The sequence below is a fragment of the Panthera onca genome, chromosome D1, assembly GCF_046562875.1.
Source record: "Panthera onca isolate mPanOnc1 chromosome D1, mPanOnc1 haplotype 2, whole genome shotgun sequence".
Lineage (NCBI taxonomy): Eukaryota > Metazoa > Chordata > Mammalia > Carnivora > Felidae > Panthera > Panthera onca.
The window spans coordinates 103881608-103902891 of record NC_138348.1 but is presented as its reverse complement, the minus strand read 5'-3'; the positions used below and the strand labels follow the sequence as shown (position 1 = coordinate 103902891).

At 52.2% G+C, this 21284-nt stretch overlaps 1 protein-coding gene across 23 annotated transcripts in view; it reads left to right on the top strand.

Annotated features, from left to right (window-relative positions):
- NCAM1 (neural cell adhesion molecule 1) overlaps nucleotides 1-20205 on the top strand; it is a 317572-nt gene extending 297367 nt beyond the window's left edge. For 6 of the 23 annotated variants that reach the window (XM_060604742.3, XM_060604741.3, XM_060604746.3 and 3 more), the window contains 5 exons: nucleotides 780-904; nucleotides 3759-3936; nucleotides 13729-13936; nucleotides 14910-15026; nucleotides 18412-20205. In XM_060604742.3, coding sequence (XP_060460725.2) covers nucleotides 780-904; nucleotides 3759-3936; nucleotides 13729-13936; nucleotides 14910-15026; nucleotides 18412-18532 — 749 coding nt within the window. In that variant the 3' untranslated portion in view covers nucleotides 18533-20205. Of the gene's footprint in view, nucleotides 1-779; nucleotides 905-3755; nucleotides 3937-6446; nucleotides 8838-13728; nucleotides 13937-14909; nucleotides 15027-16057; nucleotides 16868-18411 lie in introns of those variants that run through there. The other 17 variants (XM_060604750.3, XM_060604751.3, XM_060604752.3 and 14 more) reach the window with 4 other exon arrangements.
- The last annotated feature ends 1079 nt before the right edge of the window (nucleotides 20206-21284 follow it).

The window sequence follows — 21284 nt, the reverse complement described above, 5'->3', positions numbered from 1 at the left end:
AGTGTATACCACAGGTAGAGACATCGACTTTTTTTTCTGTTGAGAAATGCTGAAACATTTCTCTGCTCACAAACAGAAAGACTTTCATGATTGTTACTTTAAACGAGGTACCAAGGATTATCACTCAGGCAGTTGAGCCGTAAATGCAGGATGCTTACAGGAGACTTGCCCGTGGCAAATTGTGCTTTATTTAATCACACCTGGAAACTTGTCATGTTTTTATATGAATGAGTCTAAGTGATGCAATTTAATTCATGGAAAGCTGGTCACAAGAATGCAGTGTCATTCCGTCCCCATTAGGGATGGGTCCCCTAGCCCCCTGAGATGAATCATGTATCCAGGGAAGAAACTGGCTGCTGTGAAGAATTATTTTATGGGTGTAGGTTTTCTCCTTTAAACGCTTATGCACATTTGCCTGTATTTCAGGCTGTTCCTCAGAATGCATCAGGCTCATCAAAGTTAAATCTGCAGTTGTAAGAACAGCAAAAAGGAAATGCAAGCACCAGTGAGAAACAGTTTTTAAAAAATCCTGTTTCTAAAACAGTAAAAGGACTGTGCTAATAGGGTTTCCCAGAACATTCCCAAAAGTCACTCCCAGTTTGGGGCTAAGTCTGAGGTATCTCACTGGAATCTGAAGTTTTATATTTACTGCTTTTCAACCATTTGAATTTCTGAGAAAGCAAGAAAGAGCCCAGCCCCACCCCATCACTCCATCCCATTCTGGATTGGATTTTCTTCGTGTGGGCGAATATGTCACATGAATTAACTGGCTGTTTCAGGGGAACCCAGTGCACCTAAACTCGAAGGGCAGATGGGAGAGGATGGAAACTCTATTAAGGTGAATCTGATCAAACAGGATGACGGCGGCTCCCCCATCAGGCACTACCTGGTCAAGTATCGAGCGGTGAGTAGCTCCTGTCCCCCCTTTTCACCTGCTTCTGCAGCTGTCACACCCACCTTGTTGGGGCAACAGCATGCACATCCCGGGGGGGAAAGGGGGAAGTAGGGCAGGACAGAGTCCTTCTGTGTCTTGCAGGGCTCAGGGGCCCTGCTCGGGGTTTTAAATCCCAAGATTGACCTACAGCCATCAGGCCGTGTCTACACGGGGATCATTTCAAAACCTCTGAAATGAACGTGGCGACAAACCCATACCCTGATTGATTTTTCTGCTTCTTGAACATTTCTACGAAGTGATTTTGCAATTACCCGGTAGCTTCTGCATATAATATACTGGTATCTCATAATCAGGACATTTGGTAAACTGTGTATTATGGGCCAGGCACTGTGATTTTCTCCCCACGAGAACCTGATGAAGCTGTTCTTATGATCATCTGCCCTTTACAGAGGAAGTACTATATCCATTCAGTGACGGCCTGATCTCTCATGCCTGGGTGGGCAGAGTTTGAGTCCAGGTCTGTGTGCAGACCCTGGGCTGTTAGCCCCTGCCCTAGGCTGCCCTACCATCCCAAACCGTGGTATTCCCACCTGCCCCTCACAGCTACCTGAGCTGTTCTAATCCTGCTAACAGTGAGCTTGGCCCTGAACCCTTTCTTCCTGGTTTGCTCACCATCTAAGATTTCTGTCATGCCGCCTGTCATCTCCATCCCCCAAAATGAGAATCACTCTGTTTCTCTGGTTTTAGAATGATACTTGGCCACTGCCAACCAGAGTCAATTGCTGAGAGATTTAGAGGCAGAATCTGAACACTGGGAAGAGTCTCTTGCTAGGATTTCTTACCAGTAAGAGATAACGAACCAGAGAGCAGTTTTCTTTCTTCCAATAGCCCCCAAGAAAGGATTTTTCAAGGAAGTTGACTTACTCCCTCTCTTTTGATCAGCCCCCACTGAAATGATGTGTGAGCTCTTACCTGGTTGGGCCTAATGGAGAGTCATTACAGCACAGAGCCCTACCAGGCACACGCCCACCCCCCCCCCACCCCCCTGCCAGCTGCTGGGCAGACCTGTCATTCCACTCAGCCCTTCCCCCACTTAATTGTGAAGTCAGGCATGAGCCTGACATCAGATGAAGAGCCTCCTCTAACGTCTCTAAGGCCCAGCCTCGAGACACCCCTGTAAGAGTGACCACTGTGGCTTCCTCGCTGTGGAGTAGGATGCCAGGATTGAGTGGTGGCCCAGCACAGCCCGCAGGAAGTGGACAGTGTGTGTCTGGCCCTTGTTATCCTCATGTGGCCCAGACAGATGGGTTCTGGTTTCAGCTTTACCACTTACCAGCATGCCCAGTCTTCCAAAACCTCCATTTCTCCATCTGGAAAATGGGGATAAAATAGTTTCTTACATTATTGTACAGATCAGGAATAATATAAACAAAGAGCCTGAAATGTACCTAACACTTGGCAACCCCCCGTACATGGTAACAATAATTACCCTGAAGATGCCGGCTGGGTCTGGAGACACCTCCCGTATGAGGCCACCTGAGATGTCAGTTTTCCAGAAGAGCCACTGTGGCTGTGTCAGGCAGGTCTGTATTAAAAAGACAACGGAGAGTGGCCCCTGGGGGCTCAGTCAGTTGAGCGTCCGACTCTTGATTTGGGCTCAAGTCATGATCTCATGGTGCTGAGATCTAGCCCCGAGTCGGGCTCAGCACTGAGCATGGAGTCTGCTTAAGATCCTCCCTTGCCCTCACCCTCTGCCCCGCCCCACTCATCCGTTCTCTCCCCCCCACACACACCCGTTCTCTCCCCCCCCCCCACACACACACACAAAAAATATAGCAGGGACGGAACACCAAGATATGACAGCCTTACCTGCCCTGTGTTCGTCTGTCTTGCACTTTAAACACTCAGTGTTTGCTAGATATCATTAACATGTTATTAATATTTTTATATAACACAATATTTGCTTTGTATTCTGGTTGCCTCTTTATTATAGAGTTTGCCAAGGAAAGGAGCCTTTCAGAGAATGAGAATACAGACAGCTGAATTTGTTTTAAACTAAACGTGGGCCACATGGCGATCTATGGCCACATGAATGTGCAGCCTGGCAAAACACTTCACAGGCTCTTGGTAGGGATCCAGTGAGAAAATTGTGGAAAACCTTTAGTACAGTGCCAGGCAGATAGCAAGTGCTCAATAAATCGTACTTTTTATTTTTTATTTTTCTTAATGTTTTGTTTATTTTTGAGAAAGAGAGACAGACAGAGTGCCAGCTGGGGAGGGGCAGAGACAGAGGGAGACACAGAATCGGAAGCCGGCTCCAGGCTCTGAGCTGTCAGCACAGACCCTGACGTGGGGCTCAGACCCACAAACTGTGAGATCATGACCTGAGCAGAGATCAGACACTCCACCAACCTTGCCACACGGGCGCCCCTGATCCTTTTTCTTTTTAATAAAACAAATCGATGCAGTGTTTCTGTGTCCAGGAGGGCGAGTCACACGTACCTGACTGAGCATGAGCAACATCCTGAATCAGACAAGAAGCTTCTTTATTTCATTACTCTTCCAGGGTATCTGTGCGCGTACGCGGAGCACAGCTTGGCAGATGGTCCCTGTGCCACACTGCTATCTGCCGAGGTCTGTGTGTTTGCAGACGCGCAAGGGTGACCTCCTGACCTGTGCAATCCTTAGGGTTTTTCGGGCTAGTAAAGAATGCACGCCATGTCCTATCAGTGGTTTTTCTTTTTATTAGTTTGCACCAATAGTTAGTGACTCCCTTGAGTTCTTCCAGTTAGCTGGCCTCACCAACATTTGTATCTCAACTTTCCTGGTGTCTTGTGTCCTTCCTGCCGGTTTCTCCCAGAAGCTCTCCTCGGAGTGGAAACCGGAGATCCGGCTCCCATCTGGCAGTGACCACGTCATGCTCAAGTCCCTGGACTGGAATGCTGAATATGAAGTCTACGTGGTGGCTGAGAACCAGCAGGGAAAGTCCAAGGCGGCTCATTTTGTGTTCAGGACCTCGGCCCAGCCCACGGCCATCCCAGGTATGACCGCCTCTGCTCTCTGTGAGTCTCCCGCTTTGAATTAATGCACCAAAGCTGCACCTCCTAATGCGCCTGAACAGCCCCTGACAACTTGCTTGCTTCCAGCCATCCTCATGATCGGTCGCCCATGCAAAGCTTAGTTTTGCTTTGTACCTATCTGTGCAGTGGGTTGAGATGTACTGGACCCCCAGCAAGGCTTGGCCAAGCCTCCTGGGGCAAAGGTCCTGTGTCATTCAGCCTTGAAGGACTGATGCTGAGCCAGTCCACGGGACCCCTGAGATGGGAAAAGCCCCACCTCCAGCCAAGCCTTGGAGGCTGGTTGAGTAAGGATCTTGTTTTGAGACCTTATCTACCCTCTGCCATTTCCTACAAGGACCACCCAATTGTTGAAGCGCTATTTGATGCTTGCTTACTGCACAGTCATGTTCCAGATCTCTTCTCTGTGGGGACCCCAAGAGAAGGAAGAGACGGTGCCCAATTAGTTAAAAAGCCTATCTTCCAAGGGCCTCTCAACTGAAACAAAGATTAAATTGAATTACTTGAAACAGAGCAAATGAGGAAAGTAGATGCTTGGAAACCCCATCTGTGAAAGGCAGTCTGCTGGAAACCGTGATGCGAGTGGTTCTCCTAGGAGATGTAGAACTGTTTCTAGGGACCCGGGACCAACCCAAGTGTGGGAATAACGTGGGAGTTCTGCTTGCTGGCCCACCCACCTTGCCCCTGATGGTTAGTCCCCTCACTGACAAAACCCGCAGAGCAGAGAGAGATCTTCAGCCCCTCTCTGCTTTCCCAGATCAGCCAAAGGCCGGCCTCAGGCAGGAGAGGTGGGCATAGACCATACAGCTGCAGCCTGTTGAAAAAGGGCCCCATAAACCCTCTGCTGTGTTCAGGCATGGCGGGGAAGATGTTTCGGTCTCCCAGTGGCCTTGGTCTGGCCCCATCATGCCTGTCCTCTCTCCAGTGCTTGCCTGGGTGCTCTATTCAGTTATCACAACAGCACCTCCCAGCAGGAGGGAGAACAGAAAGGGTACAGCTGCCTGGGACACAGGCGTGCATGTGCGCGAGTCAGTGCAGCAACAAAGGCACCAGTGTGTGGTGGCCGACTGTTGTGTGTGCGTGAGTGTGTGTGTCCAATAGACCTGTTGGGGCCTCCAGGGAGTTGACAGGTGGGTCTTAAACCACAGATGAGACACGTCGATTCGACCTACCCTCTGCATTCTCAGGGAGGCTCCTTAGTGCAGATGGTCAGTGGTAAAGGCAAGGCATTTGGGTGTGGCTGCAAGAAACGCTCTCACGACTGCTTAATATGATGTCCACTCGGGGGTGGCCCTGCCATCCTGTGCCCTCTCTTTCTTTGTGCTCTTTGGTCAGCTTTTCATTGAAATCGACGGTCTGGAATGTATCCAGATCTTCCCAGCCTTTATGGGACACTTAGGAGCTGGGGGGTTGGGGTGGGGAGAAGCTCGAGCAACCCCTTTTCAGCAAGGCAGACTTCTGGTGGCACTTGTTGCCTGGGCTAAGTGACACAGGCAGGTTGCTCGGACGTGCTGTGTCCACGTGTTGGGTAGTGCCCACAGCATCAGCTCGTGGGGTTGCAGCAGGTGGGGACACTGTGAATCAGATACAGAAACAGGAGAAGATGTTGTCCTCCAGGGCCCTGCCCAGTGGAGATGTCAGAGGCGTTAAGGCACCCCACTAACCTGGAGAGGGTCGGAGGGACTGCTCACCTACCGCACGCGTATTAGGAGGAGGTGTCTCTGTGCTTAGTTGGACTTTCCTGGCCATGGCGTTGGGATCTGCGTATAAAACCTCTGAACTACAAGATGTGCGCTCTTGGTGGGATTCTGTGGTCAGTGCGGTAGCAGAAGGTGAGGGGTGCAGGCGAGATCGTCTTGAAGAGCGACTGGGTGGGGGCCATGGCGCAGTGGGAAGACGAGTCCCATCTATCGCTGAAAAAGCACAGTTTGCTGCACACAGCGCATCTCTCCCGCTACGCGTAGAAAGCTCTAGAGGCCAGGAGGCTGTGGGTAAGCTCGTTGACTGCCCCTCAGAGGCCTTGCCTTAGTCGAAGGTAACACTCTCCTAATCAAACTCTTGTACTTTACTGTGGAGGCTCTGTTCTCTCACTGTAATTTCATTTGCTCGCTGACCCCTAACCCCCGAATTCACCCTGCTGTGCTGCTTCTGGCCTTGCTGAGCTTTGGAACTGGCCTTATGGGAATAATACTGTACTGAACCCTTCCCTAACCTTTGTCAGTCTAATTTACTAAGTTGAATTAACCTTTGATTCTTGCGTTTTCTGTATTTGACCTAATTTTTTTTTCTTTTTATCTATTTTTTTTTCCTCTGTTTCTGTCTCTACCTTCTCTTTCCTTCTCCCCCCTCCTCCCCTTCCTGCGTCTGTCGTCACACATGTCACGTTGGACGTGCGTCACTGGGACATCCCCACTGCCACATTTGTTTTTAAACAACCACATTCTCTCTGGGCTCCCATTGCTTGGGACCTTCAGCGACCTTGGGAGGCTGCTGTGCGTCCTACACCTTTGTCTCATTGCTTCTCTCTGCAGTGACTCTTCTTTTGCTCTGTTAGGAATTTGAACACAAACACACACAAATTAAATTTGCTTAAATGCCCAGTTCCCATGAGAATGATCAGTTGCCCCCTTTGGAAGAACCTGTCAGGACCGCCACGGCCACGCCACCAAGTGCTCTGTGTGGAAGAGGAAGGTTTGGTGATTGGAAAAAGCTGGACCTCCAGACATTTTACCATTCGCGGATACTTCCATGCTGCTTCACGAGGAGTTTGCCCCCTTTTTTAATGGCAGTACAAAAATATGTGGGAGCGCTTTTCTTTAAACGCGGTTTTTAGAAGAGCATCATGCTAGTTTTACAGAGAAGTTTCTGCACATCTCTGCTACTTGTTGCATTTTTTTTCTTACCTGAACATGATGTGGCAGAGAAAAGTGTCTAAGTACCTCCTAAAGCTTGCATCAGAGTGTCCACATCACCACGTTTTCCCTACCCCATTCCAACCCCGTGCTCCCCCTCTGCCCTTCAAGAGTAATAGGCACTGCTTGCCTTGACGTGCCCGTGGTCAGGGGGCCAAACCGCTCTGATGCATCCGGGCATTTTGCTGACATGATGGGCAAAGTAAGTCACCCTGTTGCCCATACAGTGGAAGAAAATGGATTCGTTAGGCATTTTCCGGGGCTGAACAGATGTTCTGGGGGGCACGGTGGTCCTGGTATTACAACCAGCCCCTTATGCTGGCTCTGCGAACAGGACCAACATGTGATATGCCCAATACCAGTCAGCTTTGAAAGATGCACGTCTCCCAGTTGGAGTGATAATGGGACTGCCCAGCAGATTAGCACAGAGCCTGTCTTGGGGGTTGTGGTCCCACAGTGACCCACCGTGTCGCATAAACATCAGCCCCCAGGTTAGAAGTATCCACTGCAAGCCCAGCATGGGTCACGCACTCCGCACATACTCACCAGAGCAGATGGGTGGGGAACAGGCCCCTCCCAGAGTGTCCACACTGCGAATCACTCAGCCTGTCGTACTTCCCGAATGCCCTGACCCCCGCCCATATTGGTCAGTGACTCTAGTGACATTTAGAAAATTCTGGTGAAAGCCAGCTAGTCCTCTCTGCTCTTGAGGGGGCGTCCTCTCCACGTGCCCAGGAGAGAAAGATCAGTGTGTTTGCTAAAGTCTCACATGGAGACCCAGGCGGGTCCTGCTCAGTACCATCCTGTACACGCTTGGGGATGGACCCTCTGCTAAAGAAAACCTCCGTCCATTGTGGTCACGTATCATCCTATACATCTCATCTCTAAACATCCCACAGAAGTTTGATTTTTGTTCTTTTTGGTTTATTTTTTAGTTCCATTTGGTTTTTTCTAATGTTTGAAGACTAGTCTTTCCCTTTGGGAATCCAAGGGACCCCGTGGTCTGCAGGGCACGGCTGGTGGTGTTGGTCGGCACAGGCCCGCGTCCCCAGCGCTCACAATTTAGAGGCTCACGCACACACACTCTTCCAGCAGCTCAGGCAGGTAGTGCCTCTTGCCCCGGCCCTGTGCACCCCCAGCCCCATCTAGAACCTCTCTGCCTGGGGTCCCTGACCTGCATTCACACCAGCACAAGAGAAGCAGGCATGGTTCTGAGGCTCAAGGCAGAGCATTGAGGAGAGGCACCCGGGGCCTCTGGGCCTGGTGTAAAAACCCCAGGTCAGTTAGAGCTGCAGGGAGGACGAAGGAAGGAGAGATCCATCGTCACCCAAGTGGCCCGTCACTGTCCTCCTGGCCTCTGGCATGCTCTTGATATCATCTTAGGCAGAAGTCACATGTTCCCCTAGGGGGGGCCCTGGCCTGGCCCCAGTCCCGCCCCTAGGGAAGGGACAGTGTCAGTGTTTCTGAAGGGACTCCTCAGAGATCTAGTCCCAAGCATAGGGAGGCCTGACAGAGCCCTGTCCCCTCAGCACAACCCCGGGCGAGGCGTGCCTCAGCCAAAGGCACTTTGAGGCCACTGCAGACCCATGGCTTATAATGGGATGACTTTCAAGAGACAGTGTTAGGGCACATCCACTCGCACTGGACACCGTCCTCAGTGATGGCTGTGGCCCCCAGCCCCACCGGGAATCCCCAAGACAGCGGCCCTTCGAGCCCCCACAGGAGTAAGCACTTGCCGCCTCGCCGGGCTCTCCCAGCCGCTGCGCCCTGCTCAGTGCTGCCCGTGCCCCCCATGCCGCGGGGTTTCTCTGCTCCTTTCTGGAATATTTATATGGCAGGTTTGGATCATGTATGTTACTAATAAGAATGCTAACACTGTTGTGTAGATAATCAGCGAGGCCTTTATGAAGTTTACACCTTTGCATTATTAAAGGAAATAACAGTCCACGTGAACTTACCGGCGTGCTTTGATTTTATTTAATAGCTGTGTGTCCTACCAAGTGTCCCAAGTCCTTTCCCTCCTCCACCTCACATGTACCTGAATAACTCTGATTACCCCAAATTGTACCCCAAACTTGCAACCTGCTGCATGGAGTTTTAGCAGAGGAGAGGCTTTCCTTTCCCAATGAGGGGCTATGCATTTGGCTCAGCTATCCTGAGAGCTCTTGTGGGTCATTGCCTCCTTGAACTTTCCCAGTCCCCAGCAGACAGGGGGATGAGGGGAAAGTGCCTTTGCAGAACCAGGAGCTGGTCACTTTGGGGTCAGGAATGCATTGTGGGCCATCAGACATACAGTCTCTGTAGCCAGGGCTCCTGATGTCACTGCCCCCATTAAAACCCCATAGCAGAGGCTGCACAGAGTGATCTTGTGATCAACAGAATGCGAGAGAAGGTTCTCATTGGCAAATCCTATTCTGTTTGTAGTCACACTTAGTAGGACTCTTTCCAAACTTAAGACCAGCTGTCTGTTTCACAGCAGATACTGGGAGGGAGGAAGCAGACGTGTGAGGGGTTTGCAAGTGAACCTGAACTCCCGCTCAGTGGGAAGGGCACCTGGCTGCACTGAGGTCCCGCGACATAATGACTCAGACCCATCTGGCGTCTGTAAAATGTGAGACCCATCTTCCCATTTTGAGGCATTTAAGAGAGATGTATGTAGGTCCCTGTCATGGGGCAGCCAGTTCCCCGGTCAGTGCCAGCCTCTCCCATGCCAGGAACCACAGAAGATGGACAGCCTCACTTTCGCAGCATCACCATTCGGGTGGCTGTGACCCTGGAGGTTATGGAGGAACTGCTCCCAAGAAAGTCTGTGCGTGCAGATGTGGGGTGAGTCAGTCACAGGAGGCCAGCGTAAGGTCATGCAAAGACAGATCCCTGGAAGGTTTTAATTTTTCCTTTTTTATACAATGTTACGTAAGGTGTAGGAGATAACCTATGTCCTCCTCGCTCTCCTGAGCTACACAGTTCTATAACATCCCCCTAGAGGTAATGAATGCTGACTTTCATACCCTCTCATCTATTTCCCGGTGTTTCCCTTACGTACAGCTTCTTTTTGTAAAAGTTGCACACACCCTTTCTCTAGCTTAAGGAGCCTCTTACTTCCTCTGGAAGTCTGTACTCTCAGTGGTGAACTGGCTGGTCCTTTTTCCTTCAGGGAGAGTCTCTGCTCCCTCTCTCCATACATTCAGTACGTCAGTTACGTCAGTATGACCACCTCAGTGGTCAGGGCCACGAGGCGAGACTCCACAGCTCATCCGTGGGCCAGGAGTCATAGAAGCCACTATTATTCACTGTGACCCAGGCACAAGATGGCCTGGAGACAGCGCTCCTCAAACTCTGCTATGTATAAGGATCACCAGGGCCGCTCGGCCACATCCAGATTCCTGAGCATCACCCACAGAGATCCTGATTCACTAGAACTGGGGAGCCCCAGAGTCTAAAGCACCCTAGAAATTCTGCTGCAGGTGACAAACATTATGCTAAAAGGTGTGTTTATTTTTCACATAAAAATAAAATCCCGAGGACCAGTGAATAAAAACGGGACCCACTGAGTGTTCTAGTCTTCCAAGGGAAAAGTCGTCAGTGCAGAGGACCTGTACCGCGTGCGGGGTGCTAGACCGCGACATGGGACGGCAGGCTCCCGTGGTTGAAGAGGGTGTGGAGACACCTTCTGTCCCAGGCCCTGCCCAACACAGGAGCCTCTTCCAGAGCACTAGGCATCCCTGCCAAGGGTGTCCAGGCACAGGGTGCTTGCCTGCCGAGGCAGCTCACACTGTTAGCTCTCTCTCGAGGGAAGCTGAACTACCGCCGCCCCTACAGTTTCCATCCAGCAGTGATACCAAGTAAGACCGCTTCCATTTCACGACACATCTGTAAACATCTGGAGATGGTGTTCTCACCTCCAGACTAAACACCCACTCGTCTTTTTGACAAATATTCTTTGAACATTTCCTATGAGTCGGGTTGTGCTAGATGCTGGGGAGAACTAAGAGTACCCTTTAGAACATTCTGGAGAAGACAGCCAGATAAAAAGCATGCAAGTGAACAGAAGGTGGCAGATAGAAGTAAGAAGAGAACAGATACTCTACTACTCTATCTACTCTGTGGTAGATACTGGGCAGAGTGAGAGATCAGGGGACGGAGGGAGAGGGCTCTCCAGCAAGGTGACATTTGAGCTGAGGCCTGTAGGACAGCAAAGAGCCAGCCAGGAGGTTACGGGGCTGGAGGGTTCCCAGAAAGGAGTCAGCAAGGACCTAAGGCAGGAATGGGCTGGGTGTATTCAGCAGGTAGGATGAAGGCCCTGGCCTGGAGCACAGGGATGGGTTGGGGGGAGGGGGTGCGGGGAGCAGTGCCATGAGTTACAGCAGAGGTGTGGGAGAGTGCACGACATGTGTAAGGCCTTTAGGCCAGGAGAAGGGAAGACCGCTGCCCTTCTTTCTGTCTCACGTCACCGGGGTCTTTGTATCCTCTGGCCCTTCCCCTGAGTGTGCCTGCAGAACCCAGGCAGCCCTCCAGCCAGGTCTAACGAGCCCAGAACACAAGGTGGACAGTGGCTGCCTCTCACATGCACAGAGCCCCCTTTCCGTGGACCATTTGTCCTCTTCAGAGATATGACTGGTCCCCTAAAACCACGCTTATGTGTAAACCTCGGAATGTCGAGTTTATGCCACTGAGTCCGAAAATACAAACATTCTCCCCTCCCCCAAATGCTTTAGGCTCCTTCCTCGGGAAGTAGGCACTCGACACCTATTGGGCACCGACGTCAGGAGGCGGCAGTGGCTGGAAGCCACTGTCAGGGATAGAAAGCCCAAGGCTGGTAATTCCTCCCTGTTCGGGGAACCAGCTTTGGGATTCTGAACATCAGGAAGGCTTGTGTGCCTCTCTGCTTCTTTGGGTGGAATGTATGAGGAGCCGGAAGAGAAGAACGAATGCTCTCTTCTGCTTTTGTGAGCTGCTAGGGAAAAGACCTGCTCTAGCGGATCACGGGGGCCAGCCATCAGTTCCCTGCTGCTGAACCAGAGACAGCGTGGCTGGAGCTGGGTCCTCTGAGCACAGAGGCCTTTGCCAGTATTGGGACCTTCCTGGGGGATAGGCTAAGGTTTTCAGTGCAGGTTGGATGGGACCAGCCAGCAAGCCTGAGGAGGAAACACTGGGAAGCAAGACCAAGGTCCCAGAGAAGCCAAAAATACTCAAGAATTTGAGAGTCTTCTCCAACTATAAGGCCCAAATGCACCCTGGGTGCGAGAAATGAAGCTATGAGCAGTCGTCTGTGGCCTGCTGGCCTGGTGGTCTGTACCCTGAATTAAACTTTGAAACAGAGGCCAGTGGGGTGGGACCACCGCCGAAGAGGCTCCGCGATACCTGACCAGGGACACCTGGGCAGACAGAAGAGTGCCCCCAGGAACACAGACTGCATGGAAGAAAAAGATTGGGGCCTGTCTGTAGCACATATCACCTTGGACTACACGTTCCTCCATTATCTGGTGTGCTGTGTGGCTAACAGGCCACTGGGCCTGGCCTGGGGCTCAGCAAAGGCACAGCGAGACCCAGACCGTGTTGGCCACAGTTCCCGCCTCTAGTCAGCAGACCTGGGGGATCCCAGTGGGTCCTGGCAGCACAGGAAGCTTCAGACAAGGTCTGGTGGTGGGGTGGAGCAGCCAGTTCTTGAACTCTATCCTTCCAGAAGAAGAAAAACGAAGCAGACATGCTCGTGTTTCAGTGTGATGTCATTGTCTCCACATTGGCTTATGGGCAGAGCTCGCTGCCCACAGCATGACTTCTTATCTCCCAGACACTGGGGTGGGGTGGGGGGGGGAACCAAACAGGGGGCCACCTCAGGCAGCTAACATTGACACAAGGGGGCCTGGGGAGCTGGGGTCCTTCTGTGATACCATCAACACCCCCGGGGCCCTGGGGAGTGCGACACAAGTTGAGTCATTCAAAGTGAGCCCAGCCAGAACGGGCATGCTGTGGGCTGCTCAAGTGGGAGAACGTGTCTGTCTGTAGTGGGCACAGAGGACCTTTGCCCTGAGTGTGAGTGTGCCTGTCCGTGTGGGTGTGCATCTCTGGGTGAGTCTGCTGGTTTTCCTGAAGTCTGATCCAAGTGTGCCTGAGCTCCCAGATGGTGAGTATTCCCAAACCTTTCACCCTGGGCAGACCTCCATGTCTCCAGAGTAAATGGTCTTCGTCTGTCTCCCTGGGTGCAGTGAAGAAGGATAAGCCATGAAGCCAATGTACACTGTCCAAGGTCAGGATCATCTAGAGCCATCCTTAAAGAGGAGGAGAGGAGGAGAGGAGGTGGGGTCGTTTACTGGGCATACTGTTGTGCCTCGTGCCAGCACAAGCCCAAAGGAAGCCTTGGGAACCCTGTGCCACCCCACTTGGGACCCTGTCCCTGAGTACTCCCAAGAGCCATGGTCTAGCCTGAACCCGGTGACCACCACCTGCCTGCCTGCTTCCCTGAGCTCAAGAGGAGATCAGCTAAGTATGGGGCTGGGGGAGGCTCGGAGACTGAGCGCAGGGGTGGAAATACAGCTCCTGGTGCCCACTCCTCCCGACTTGTGGGAGCCTCATGCCCCTACCCCCTGGTCTGTGAGGTAAGGCTGCCATCCCGCCCTCTTGAAGATACAGAGAGACTCTGTTGTCTCCACACCGGGGTGTAGAAAGGCCCCACGGAAGGTGCCACTCTTGACACAAATGCCACGACTTTGTCCTATAGGTGCTACCCCACCCCCAGGGGCTGTTGCTCTGCAGGGTCCAGCAGTCTGCACGTCAGTGTATTAACCACCAGCCATCTCTCTCTCTCTCTCTCTCTCTCTCCCCCCCTCCCTCCCTCCCACTCAAGCCAACGGCAGCCCTACATCAGGCCTGAGCACTGGGGCCATTGTGGGCATCCTCATCGTCATCTTTGTCCTGCTACTGGTGGTGGTGGACATCACCTGCTACTTCCTGAACAAGTGCGGGCTGCTCATGTGCATTGCCGTCAACCTGTGCGGAAAGGCTGGGCCCGGAGCCAAGGGCAAGGACATGGAGGAGGGCAAAGCCGCCTTCTCGTGAGTGCAGACCTAACTGCCACTGCTAGGGTCTAGGCTCTGCCCTGGGCCGGGGGGCTTAGCATCAGAACCATCTCAGTTTCCCCATTTGGAAACCCCAAAGGTGGAAAAAAAAGCACGGGAGAAATGTTTCCTAAAACACAGTCTTTGGGGATTCCTGTTTGAAAAGCTAACACTTGGGCCCAACCCCACATCTAACGTATTAGAATTTCAGAGAAGGTTGAAAATCCCTGCATAGGCCAAACTGAGGGGAATTTTCAGAGCTAAATAAACTTGGAGGGGACCTGCCATAGCATTTGAGACACACACTTGCCTTGCTGCCGTTCGTTCATGTCTTCATTCATTCAGTCATTCATATATCACTCAACAGATATTTACTGAGCAGCTAAAACAGGGCCAGGCTCTGTTCCCAGACACTAGGTTACACCTGCGAACAGAACAGGTAAAACTTCCTGTCCCTTTGGAGCTGACCATCCAGATGCTGTCCCCTCCAGCATCTCTGGAAAAACGGGTCCTGAGCCAATGAGCAAGAGGCTCCACAGACTCACCGGGTGGACCTGAGCTGGAGTGAGGTGAGAAGAGGCAGAGCAGGGAGTAAGCTGTGAGTGTCACCACAGGGTAGGCACTGTATGGAAATACAGATTATCTGAGCACTTCTCTGTGCCAGGCACTGTGCTAAGCACTTGACATCCGTTGTCTCAGTTAATGTTTCCAACAGCCAGGCAAGGTCGAGACTGTTGCCTGCCCCATTTTACAGATGAGGGGACGGAAGCCAAAGCGAGCGAATCCAATGTTCACGGTCACACAGCTAGCACGAGTGGGAGCTGAGGCTCGGGCCCTTGGGCTTGAGATGCCCACGCCCCCACATCAACTTTGGGCCAAACCCAGGAGCCCTGAGCTGTAGCCGGCTTCCCCGGGAGCCCCCTTCCTGCCCCAGCAGGCCAGGATCGAACCAGCAAAACTCTCTCCACAGGAAAGATGAGTCCAAGGAACCCATCGTGGAAGTGCGGACCGAGGAGGAGCGGACCCCAAACCACGATGGAGGGAAACACACGGAGCCCAACGAGACCACCCCGCTGACGGAGCCCGAGTACGTGGGTGGGGAGGGGCGGCACTTCGGCCGCAGAGCCCCACACTCACCTCATCGCCTCACCCATGCCTCGCCTTCCATGCCTCCCACCCACCACTCCCAGCCCAACAATGCAGCCCAGATTCTGGAGCCCTTGGCCAGAAATGCCTGAGCCCACTCTCTCCCTAGAGAGAAGGCATTCCTGGTTCTGTGAAGAGCCTGCAGATGCTCTGAGAGGGTTCCAGGGGTGAGCGGGATCTCTAGACCCTATGCCCGAGTCACACGCACATTGTGGAAGTGGCCGAAGGGGACACACCCGCACTGAGAGAGGCTCTGAGCTTTGAAAGGCTCAGCAGATTCTGTGTAGGATTTTCAAGAGCTCTAGGGTTTTCTGCGTTCTTCCTGGAAGGATGAGAGGAGGTGGGGGCGCGTAGAGCTCCCTGACCCTTCTGTTCTCAGAAGCCTGGGGGACCCTCAGTCAGAAACCGCGTCTGGCCGAGGCGGTCATGAAGGCTGGCTGTCGTGAGTGCTGGGGCTTTGAAGGGAGTGGAGTTTAGCGAGGATTTAATTTAAATCTCTGGCTGGACAACCCGCGACTGCTAGGGGCCTTGGGAGCACTCTTTGTCTGCCATATTCCCGACCTTCCCCATCAGTTCCCGTGGAGCCCCTAGGACAGCAGGGCCCATTCCTCGGGGTCCTTGACGCCAGCAGTGGCGGACGGCGAACTGAGGCTCGCCTCTCCTGGAGTTGGGGTGCAGGCAGGGGTCAGACAGGGCTGCAGGGAGAGGCAGCGCAGCGTAGAGAGCTGGAGGGGCGTCAGCAGGGAGGAAGGGCCAGCAGGTCTGTGTCTCCTGTCTCCTCTTCTGCCCGCCTGGGCGTGTGCTTCCTCTTGCTGTCCTCGTTTCTCTGTGGGCCTGTGTCCGTGCCTGTGCGTCACTGCATGCCCTGCCCACGACCCCCTCCTTGGCTGCGTCCCCCCTTCCCCATGCCCGCTTCTCTGTCTCGTCCCAGCTTCATTGTCTATTCTCTTCTACTTCCTGTCCTCCCCACAGGCTGCCGGCCGACACCACAGCCACTGTCGAGGACATGCTGCCTTCTGTCACCACCGTCACCGCTAACTCTGACACTATCACCGAAACCTTTGCCACTGCTCAGAACAGCCCCACCAGTGAGACCACCACCCTGACCTCCAGTATTGCCCCCCCGGCCACGGCCACGCCTGACTCAAACTCTGTGCCCACTGGCCAGGCCACCCCTTCCAAGGGGCCCGGCGCCACCGCCTCCTCCCCTCCCCCAGCTTCGGCCCCCAAGGTTGCCCCCCTCGTTGACCTGAGCGACACCCCGGCCTCAGCCCCTGCTGCCGGCAGTTTGTCTTCTAGTGTCCTGGCTCACCAGGGGGCTGTGCTCAGCCCCAGCGCCCCTGCCAGCGCGGGGGAGGCCTCCAAGGCCCCTCCCGCGAGCAAGCCGAGCCCCACCGCGGCCGGGGCAACCAGTCCCCTAGCGGCGGCAGCGGCCGCCCCTGCCACGGCAGCCCCGCAGGCCAAGCAGGAGGCTCCCAGCACCAAAGGCCCGGACCCCGAGCCCACCCAGCCCGGCGCCGTGAAGAGCCCGACCGAGGCAGCAGCCACGGGCCTCACTAGCCCGAAGAGCGAGGCTGCCTCCGTCAGCGCCACAAACCCTGCCCAGGGCGAGGACTTTAAAATGGACGAAGGGAACTTCAAGACCCCAGATATTGACCTTGCAAAGGATGTTTTTGCAGCCCTGGGCTCTCCTGCTCCCACCGCTGGGGCCAGTGGACAAGCCCCTGAGCTTGCCCCTTCCACTGCAGACAGCTCTGTTTCGCCTGCACCAGCAAAGACCGAGTACGGCCTCTCTTTGTCTGCTGTCGTCGGGTTATGTCCCGTGGTGGTGTGCGTCTGTCTGTGCTGTGCTGTGTCCTCTTTGTTAGATGTGTCTTCAGCCTGTTCCAGGGCTTCTCTGAGGCGACTGTCAACCAGGGGGCTGGGATGAGGAGGGGACAGAAGGGGGGCAGGCAGCCGCCTGCTCACTAATTAGGCCATGTTAATTACGTCTTCTCCTTATCATCCTAGCAGCCACTTCTGTTTTCCCTGGTGGGGGGGGGGGGGGGGTGGGGAGCCTCACAGTCGGGCCCCTGATGAGCGTAGCTTGGGAAGCAAGCTAAGGAGGCCAAGGTGCCCTTATTGGCCACCCTGGGGCCCACAGACAGTGTGTTATCCAGGGTCCAGGCTGAGTCCCCACCAGAACAGCACTGTTACGCAGGAAGAAAAGAGGCAGACCCCAAGGCCCATGCGGGGAGAGGATGTGGTCCAGAGGGCCCTGTCCCACTCCGGCCCCAGATACCCCACCCCCTCACCTCCTACCCCCACCACCTACTCTTGCTTCTTCTGACCTGGAATGTCTGGGAACAGTGAGAGCTCACAAGCACCGAATGACTGTTGGGTCTCCAAGTTCAAGGGCAAGTCCTTAAACTCAGCAGCTTTCTTAAATATGATGCCAAAATGCAGTTGGAACTGGGGTCTAAGCCTGCTTGCCCCAGTGCATCCTTAGATCAGACTTTCACTCCTGAGACTGAATAAGGCAGAGCGAGACCTAGGTTTTTACAGAGGCTCCTGTGGCTGCCCCCACATGAGCAGTATGCTGCCACCAAGAGCTGAAATAGGACTGCACCCAGGAGCCCTGAACCCCAGGAAGTAGGACTCCTCTATCCCGCCCACTCAGCACCCGCTAACCCCCCTACTCCCCTTGTCCCCATGTGTCGCGTGACATCCCAGTCTAGCCTTTCATGCCACAAAAAGCTGCCTCGGTCACAAAATTTTCTCACCCTGGCCAGGCACTGAGGGTTAGGCACTGAGGGTTAGGCACTGAGGCATCACCAGGAAACACAGAGCACAGGGTGTGGTGAGAGCAAAGACAGGCAAGAGCAAGGCAGTTTGCAGAGGGGCCCCTGGAGTCAGTACTGGGGAACCAGCCCAGCATGCCCCACTTATACCAGTCTGACTAATTATACCAATTATACCGATCAGGGTGAGGAAAAGGCCACATCTGCTGCCCCCTTCCACCACCCCAGGTAAGGACCCTGGGCCCCTGGCATTGGATTAGGGCTGGAACAGAAAAGGTCTCATTCCTCAGATTCAGTGGCTCTCAACTTTGGCTTCGTTTTAGAGTCACTTGGGTGCTTTTAAAAGTCATCATGCCCAGACCAATTAAATCAGGATTTCTGGGGGTAGAGCCCAGGCACCAGTGATTTTTAGAGCTCCCAGGTGATTCCAGCGTGCAGCCAAGGATGGAGACCATTGCTCTAAGCGGGAGCCCCTCCCGAGGGACTGGCTGAAGGGTGAGTTACTGTAGATTGTGTTCTCACTGCTGTTTTCCCAATTCTCTGCAGGAAGGGCCCCGCAGAAGCAAAGTCGGAGAGCCAGGAGACAGAAACGAAACCAGCGCCAGCCGAAGTCAAGACGGTCCCCAATGACGCCACACAGACAAAGGAGAACGAGAGCAAAGCATGATGGGTGACAAGAAATGAGCAGATCAAAGTAAAAAGTGACACCATAGTTTCACCAGAGCATTTCCAATATCACACACAGACACACACACGCACACACACACACACACACACACACACACCTCATTCCTCTAGTGTCTTTTGCCTTTAAAAAAAAAAAAGTAAACAGATAAACAGGGGATCTCCTTTTTGTAGGTTTATAGAAAGGGTTCCTTTGCTGCGCACTCACTTGTAAGAAAATGAGACAAAAAGGTTAAACCCACAGCCAAACTAGGACACTCCGTTCCCTGAAACCATTTAAAAACCAAACAAAAGGACCCCAAATTAAGAATCTAGGAAGCTCAGAAAGAAAAAAAAAATCTAGGTTCAGGAAGACCGCACTTCGTGTTGCCCAATTGGCACAGACCAGTTTCAGAGAAGTGCTTCCAGGCACTAAGACTAACGAATGAACAAAGTCCAAGTTTATTTTTATACTTTGAGTCGAGTTTGAACTCTGTAAAACCCCATAAATAAGTTATAATTTCTGTTCACTTTGTATTTGTTCAGTATGCAAAGTGTGTCACCCTTTCTAGCTGAATTCAATCCCCACGTAGACTCTCGTTTTGTAGGAAGAAGGCCAAATTGCAGCTTCTGGGGGCAGATCTCAGTTTGCAATATTCGAATTTCTTTCTCCTTCCTTTTCTCTCTCTCTCTCTTTTTTTTTTCTTTCTGCCATCTTTGTTTTCCAGTGTTTACAAGTTGACAACTGTTTGACTTTGGTTGTGTTTAAATGTCCATGTAAAATAGCTGCCTTTTTTTTTTTTTTTTTTTTTTTTTTTTAAGTTACAAATACTGCCTAGAGGCGGGTAGAGTCATCACAGGCTTGTTTTCGCACAGGACAACTTTACAAACTATGATTGTTTACAGTGGCTCTCCTCCCCCACTCCCCCACCCCCACCCCCCTCATTCTGATTTGAAATTTTTGCCTGTGTGCAACTCAGGTGAAAATCCATCTTGTTCTGGAGTGGTTTTGCTTTTTTTTTTTTTTTTTTGGCCCTTCAATTCTTTTTGTATTTCCTTGGGGGTTAGACCACTTTCTGATTAGCCACCACCTGCCTGTATCTGTGAAAAAGAGTCTGCCCCCCCTAGGCATCTGCATCCCCTTCCTTTTGAAGGACTCCTTAGGCTTTGTTGAATGAAGCAGAGAAGATTGTATAGTTGGGGCTGGTCTTGGTGAACACACATTTTTACCCCAAACATCCCCTTTTTGTAGAAAGCCAAATAAAATATATACATACAATTTCCTTTTGAGCCCAGAATCTAGATTTGAGCGGAAGAGCATGTGTGCTTCAGGGAATTAGTGTCTTTTTTTGGAAATCTGTTGAAGTAAAGTAACATCGGCCTTCTGTTCACTTAGGCAGCATTTATAGAAACAAAAGAAAAAAAAAAAGCCAACTGCTGTCTGGAGTCATAACACAACTTTCCTGGATCGGAAACCAAGTGGGGAAAAAAAAATACAGAAACTTTAAGGGGGATGGGAGGGGGGAGAAGGGAAAAGCCAGCCCTTTGTATAGAAATTTTGCTTTTTTTTTTTTCCTCATTCTACTTTAGAACTGCAAGCTTGTGCACTGTGGATGCGTGACTATTTTAGTGTGAAACGTGTTTTTGTCATAGTATTGAAATAAAACTTCAACATAGTTTGGTTGTGGAAGGTATAGCAGATAGTTCAGAAAAAAATATTCAGGAAACAAGAATAACTCTTAAAAGGAATTGAAGCCTTTAAACAAAGAAAATGAAGTAAGCGTGATTTTGATGATGAAGAGGGCGCTAATTCGCGGAAATCGGCGCCCCGGCATGCGCTCCTGTCCCACGGTACAAAACCGCAAGAGGTTAGGGTGGCGAGACCTCTCCTGAGTCTGTTCTCCGGGCCACACTCCCCAGTGTCCTGACACTTCTGCGGTCTGATCAGTGACGATATGCGAAGATTATAATTTCAAACTGTGAAAAAATAATGGTCTTGTCATTTGCTAAATGTGGGGTTATTTTGCATTTTCTCAGCTCCTGGGGATGGAAACGGAGGACCCCATGCACCCAGCCCCGGCCCCTTTGATTGTAGGGCTTGCACAAGTCTGTGGTTCAAATGCACGGGCCCTCAGGCATGAGTAACGTGCAGACAGTTCTCTGAGCACATAGCAGAATGGGGGCTCCTGGGTGCCCAAGACGGGGAGGGCCCAGCAAGGAGCAGCAGGCTAGGAATCCCACCGCCGGGCTGTCCATGGAATCAGTGGCTCATCTTCTGATGTTCCTGGCGTTGACCACCTAGGCCAAGCCCGTGCTATACCTCACCGAGACTGTGCATTTCACGCCAAGTGGTTGTGATCAGGCACACTGACTTTGGTTCTGATGGTTAGGAAGAGAAAGAGGTATAGTCGACCCTCAAGTAACCTGGCCCGGGGGCAGCTGACACCCCTCACCCACCCAGAACCCTGGCTCCGCCGTCAGCTGGCACCCAAGACTGCCCACCTTTTGGTCTGCCTCTCTTTCATTATACATAGATTTCTCTCTGCATGTATGAGCTTTCCTTTTTCTTTAAAAAAAAAAAATTCTAAAAATTTTAAAAAAAGCAAAAACAGACAAACAAAAAAAACCCAGAGCAATGCTTTCTCTAAAATCAAAGAGGGAGTCACTTTATTTTCAAGATGTTCTATCTTTTATGTTAAGAGATAAAAGCTTATAGTTTTCCTTTTTTAATTTTTTGAAGGCGGGATCAACTCTAC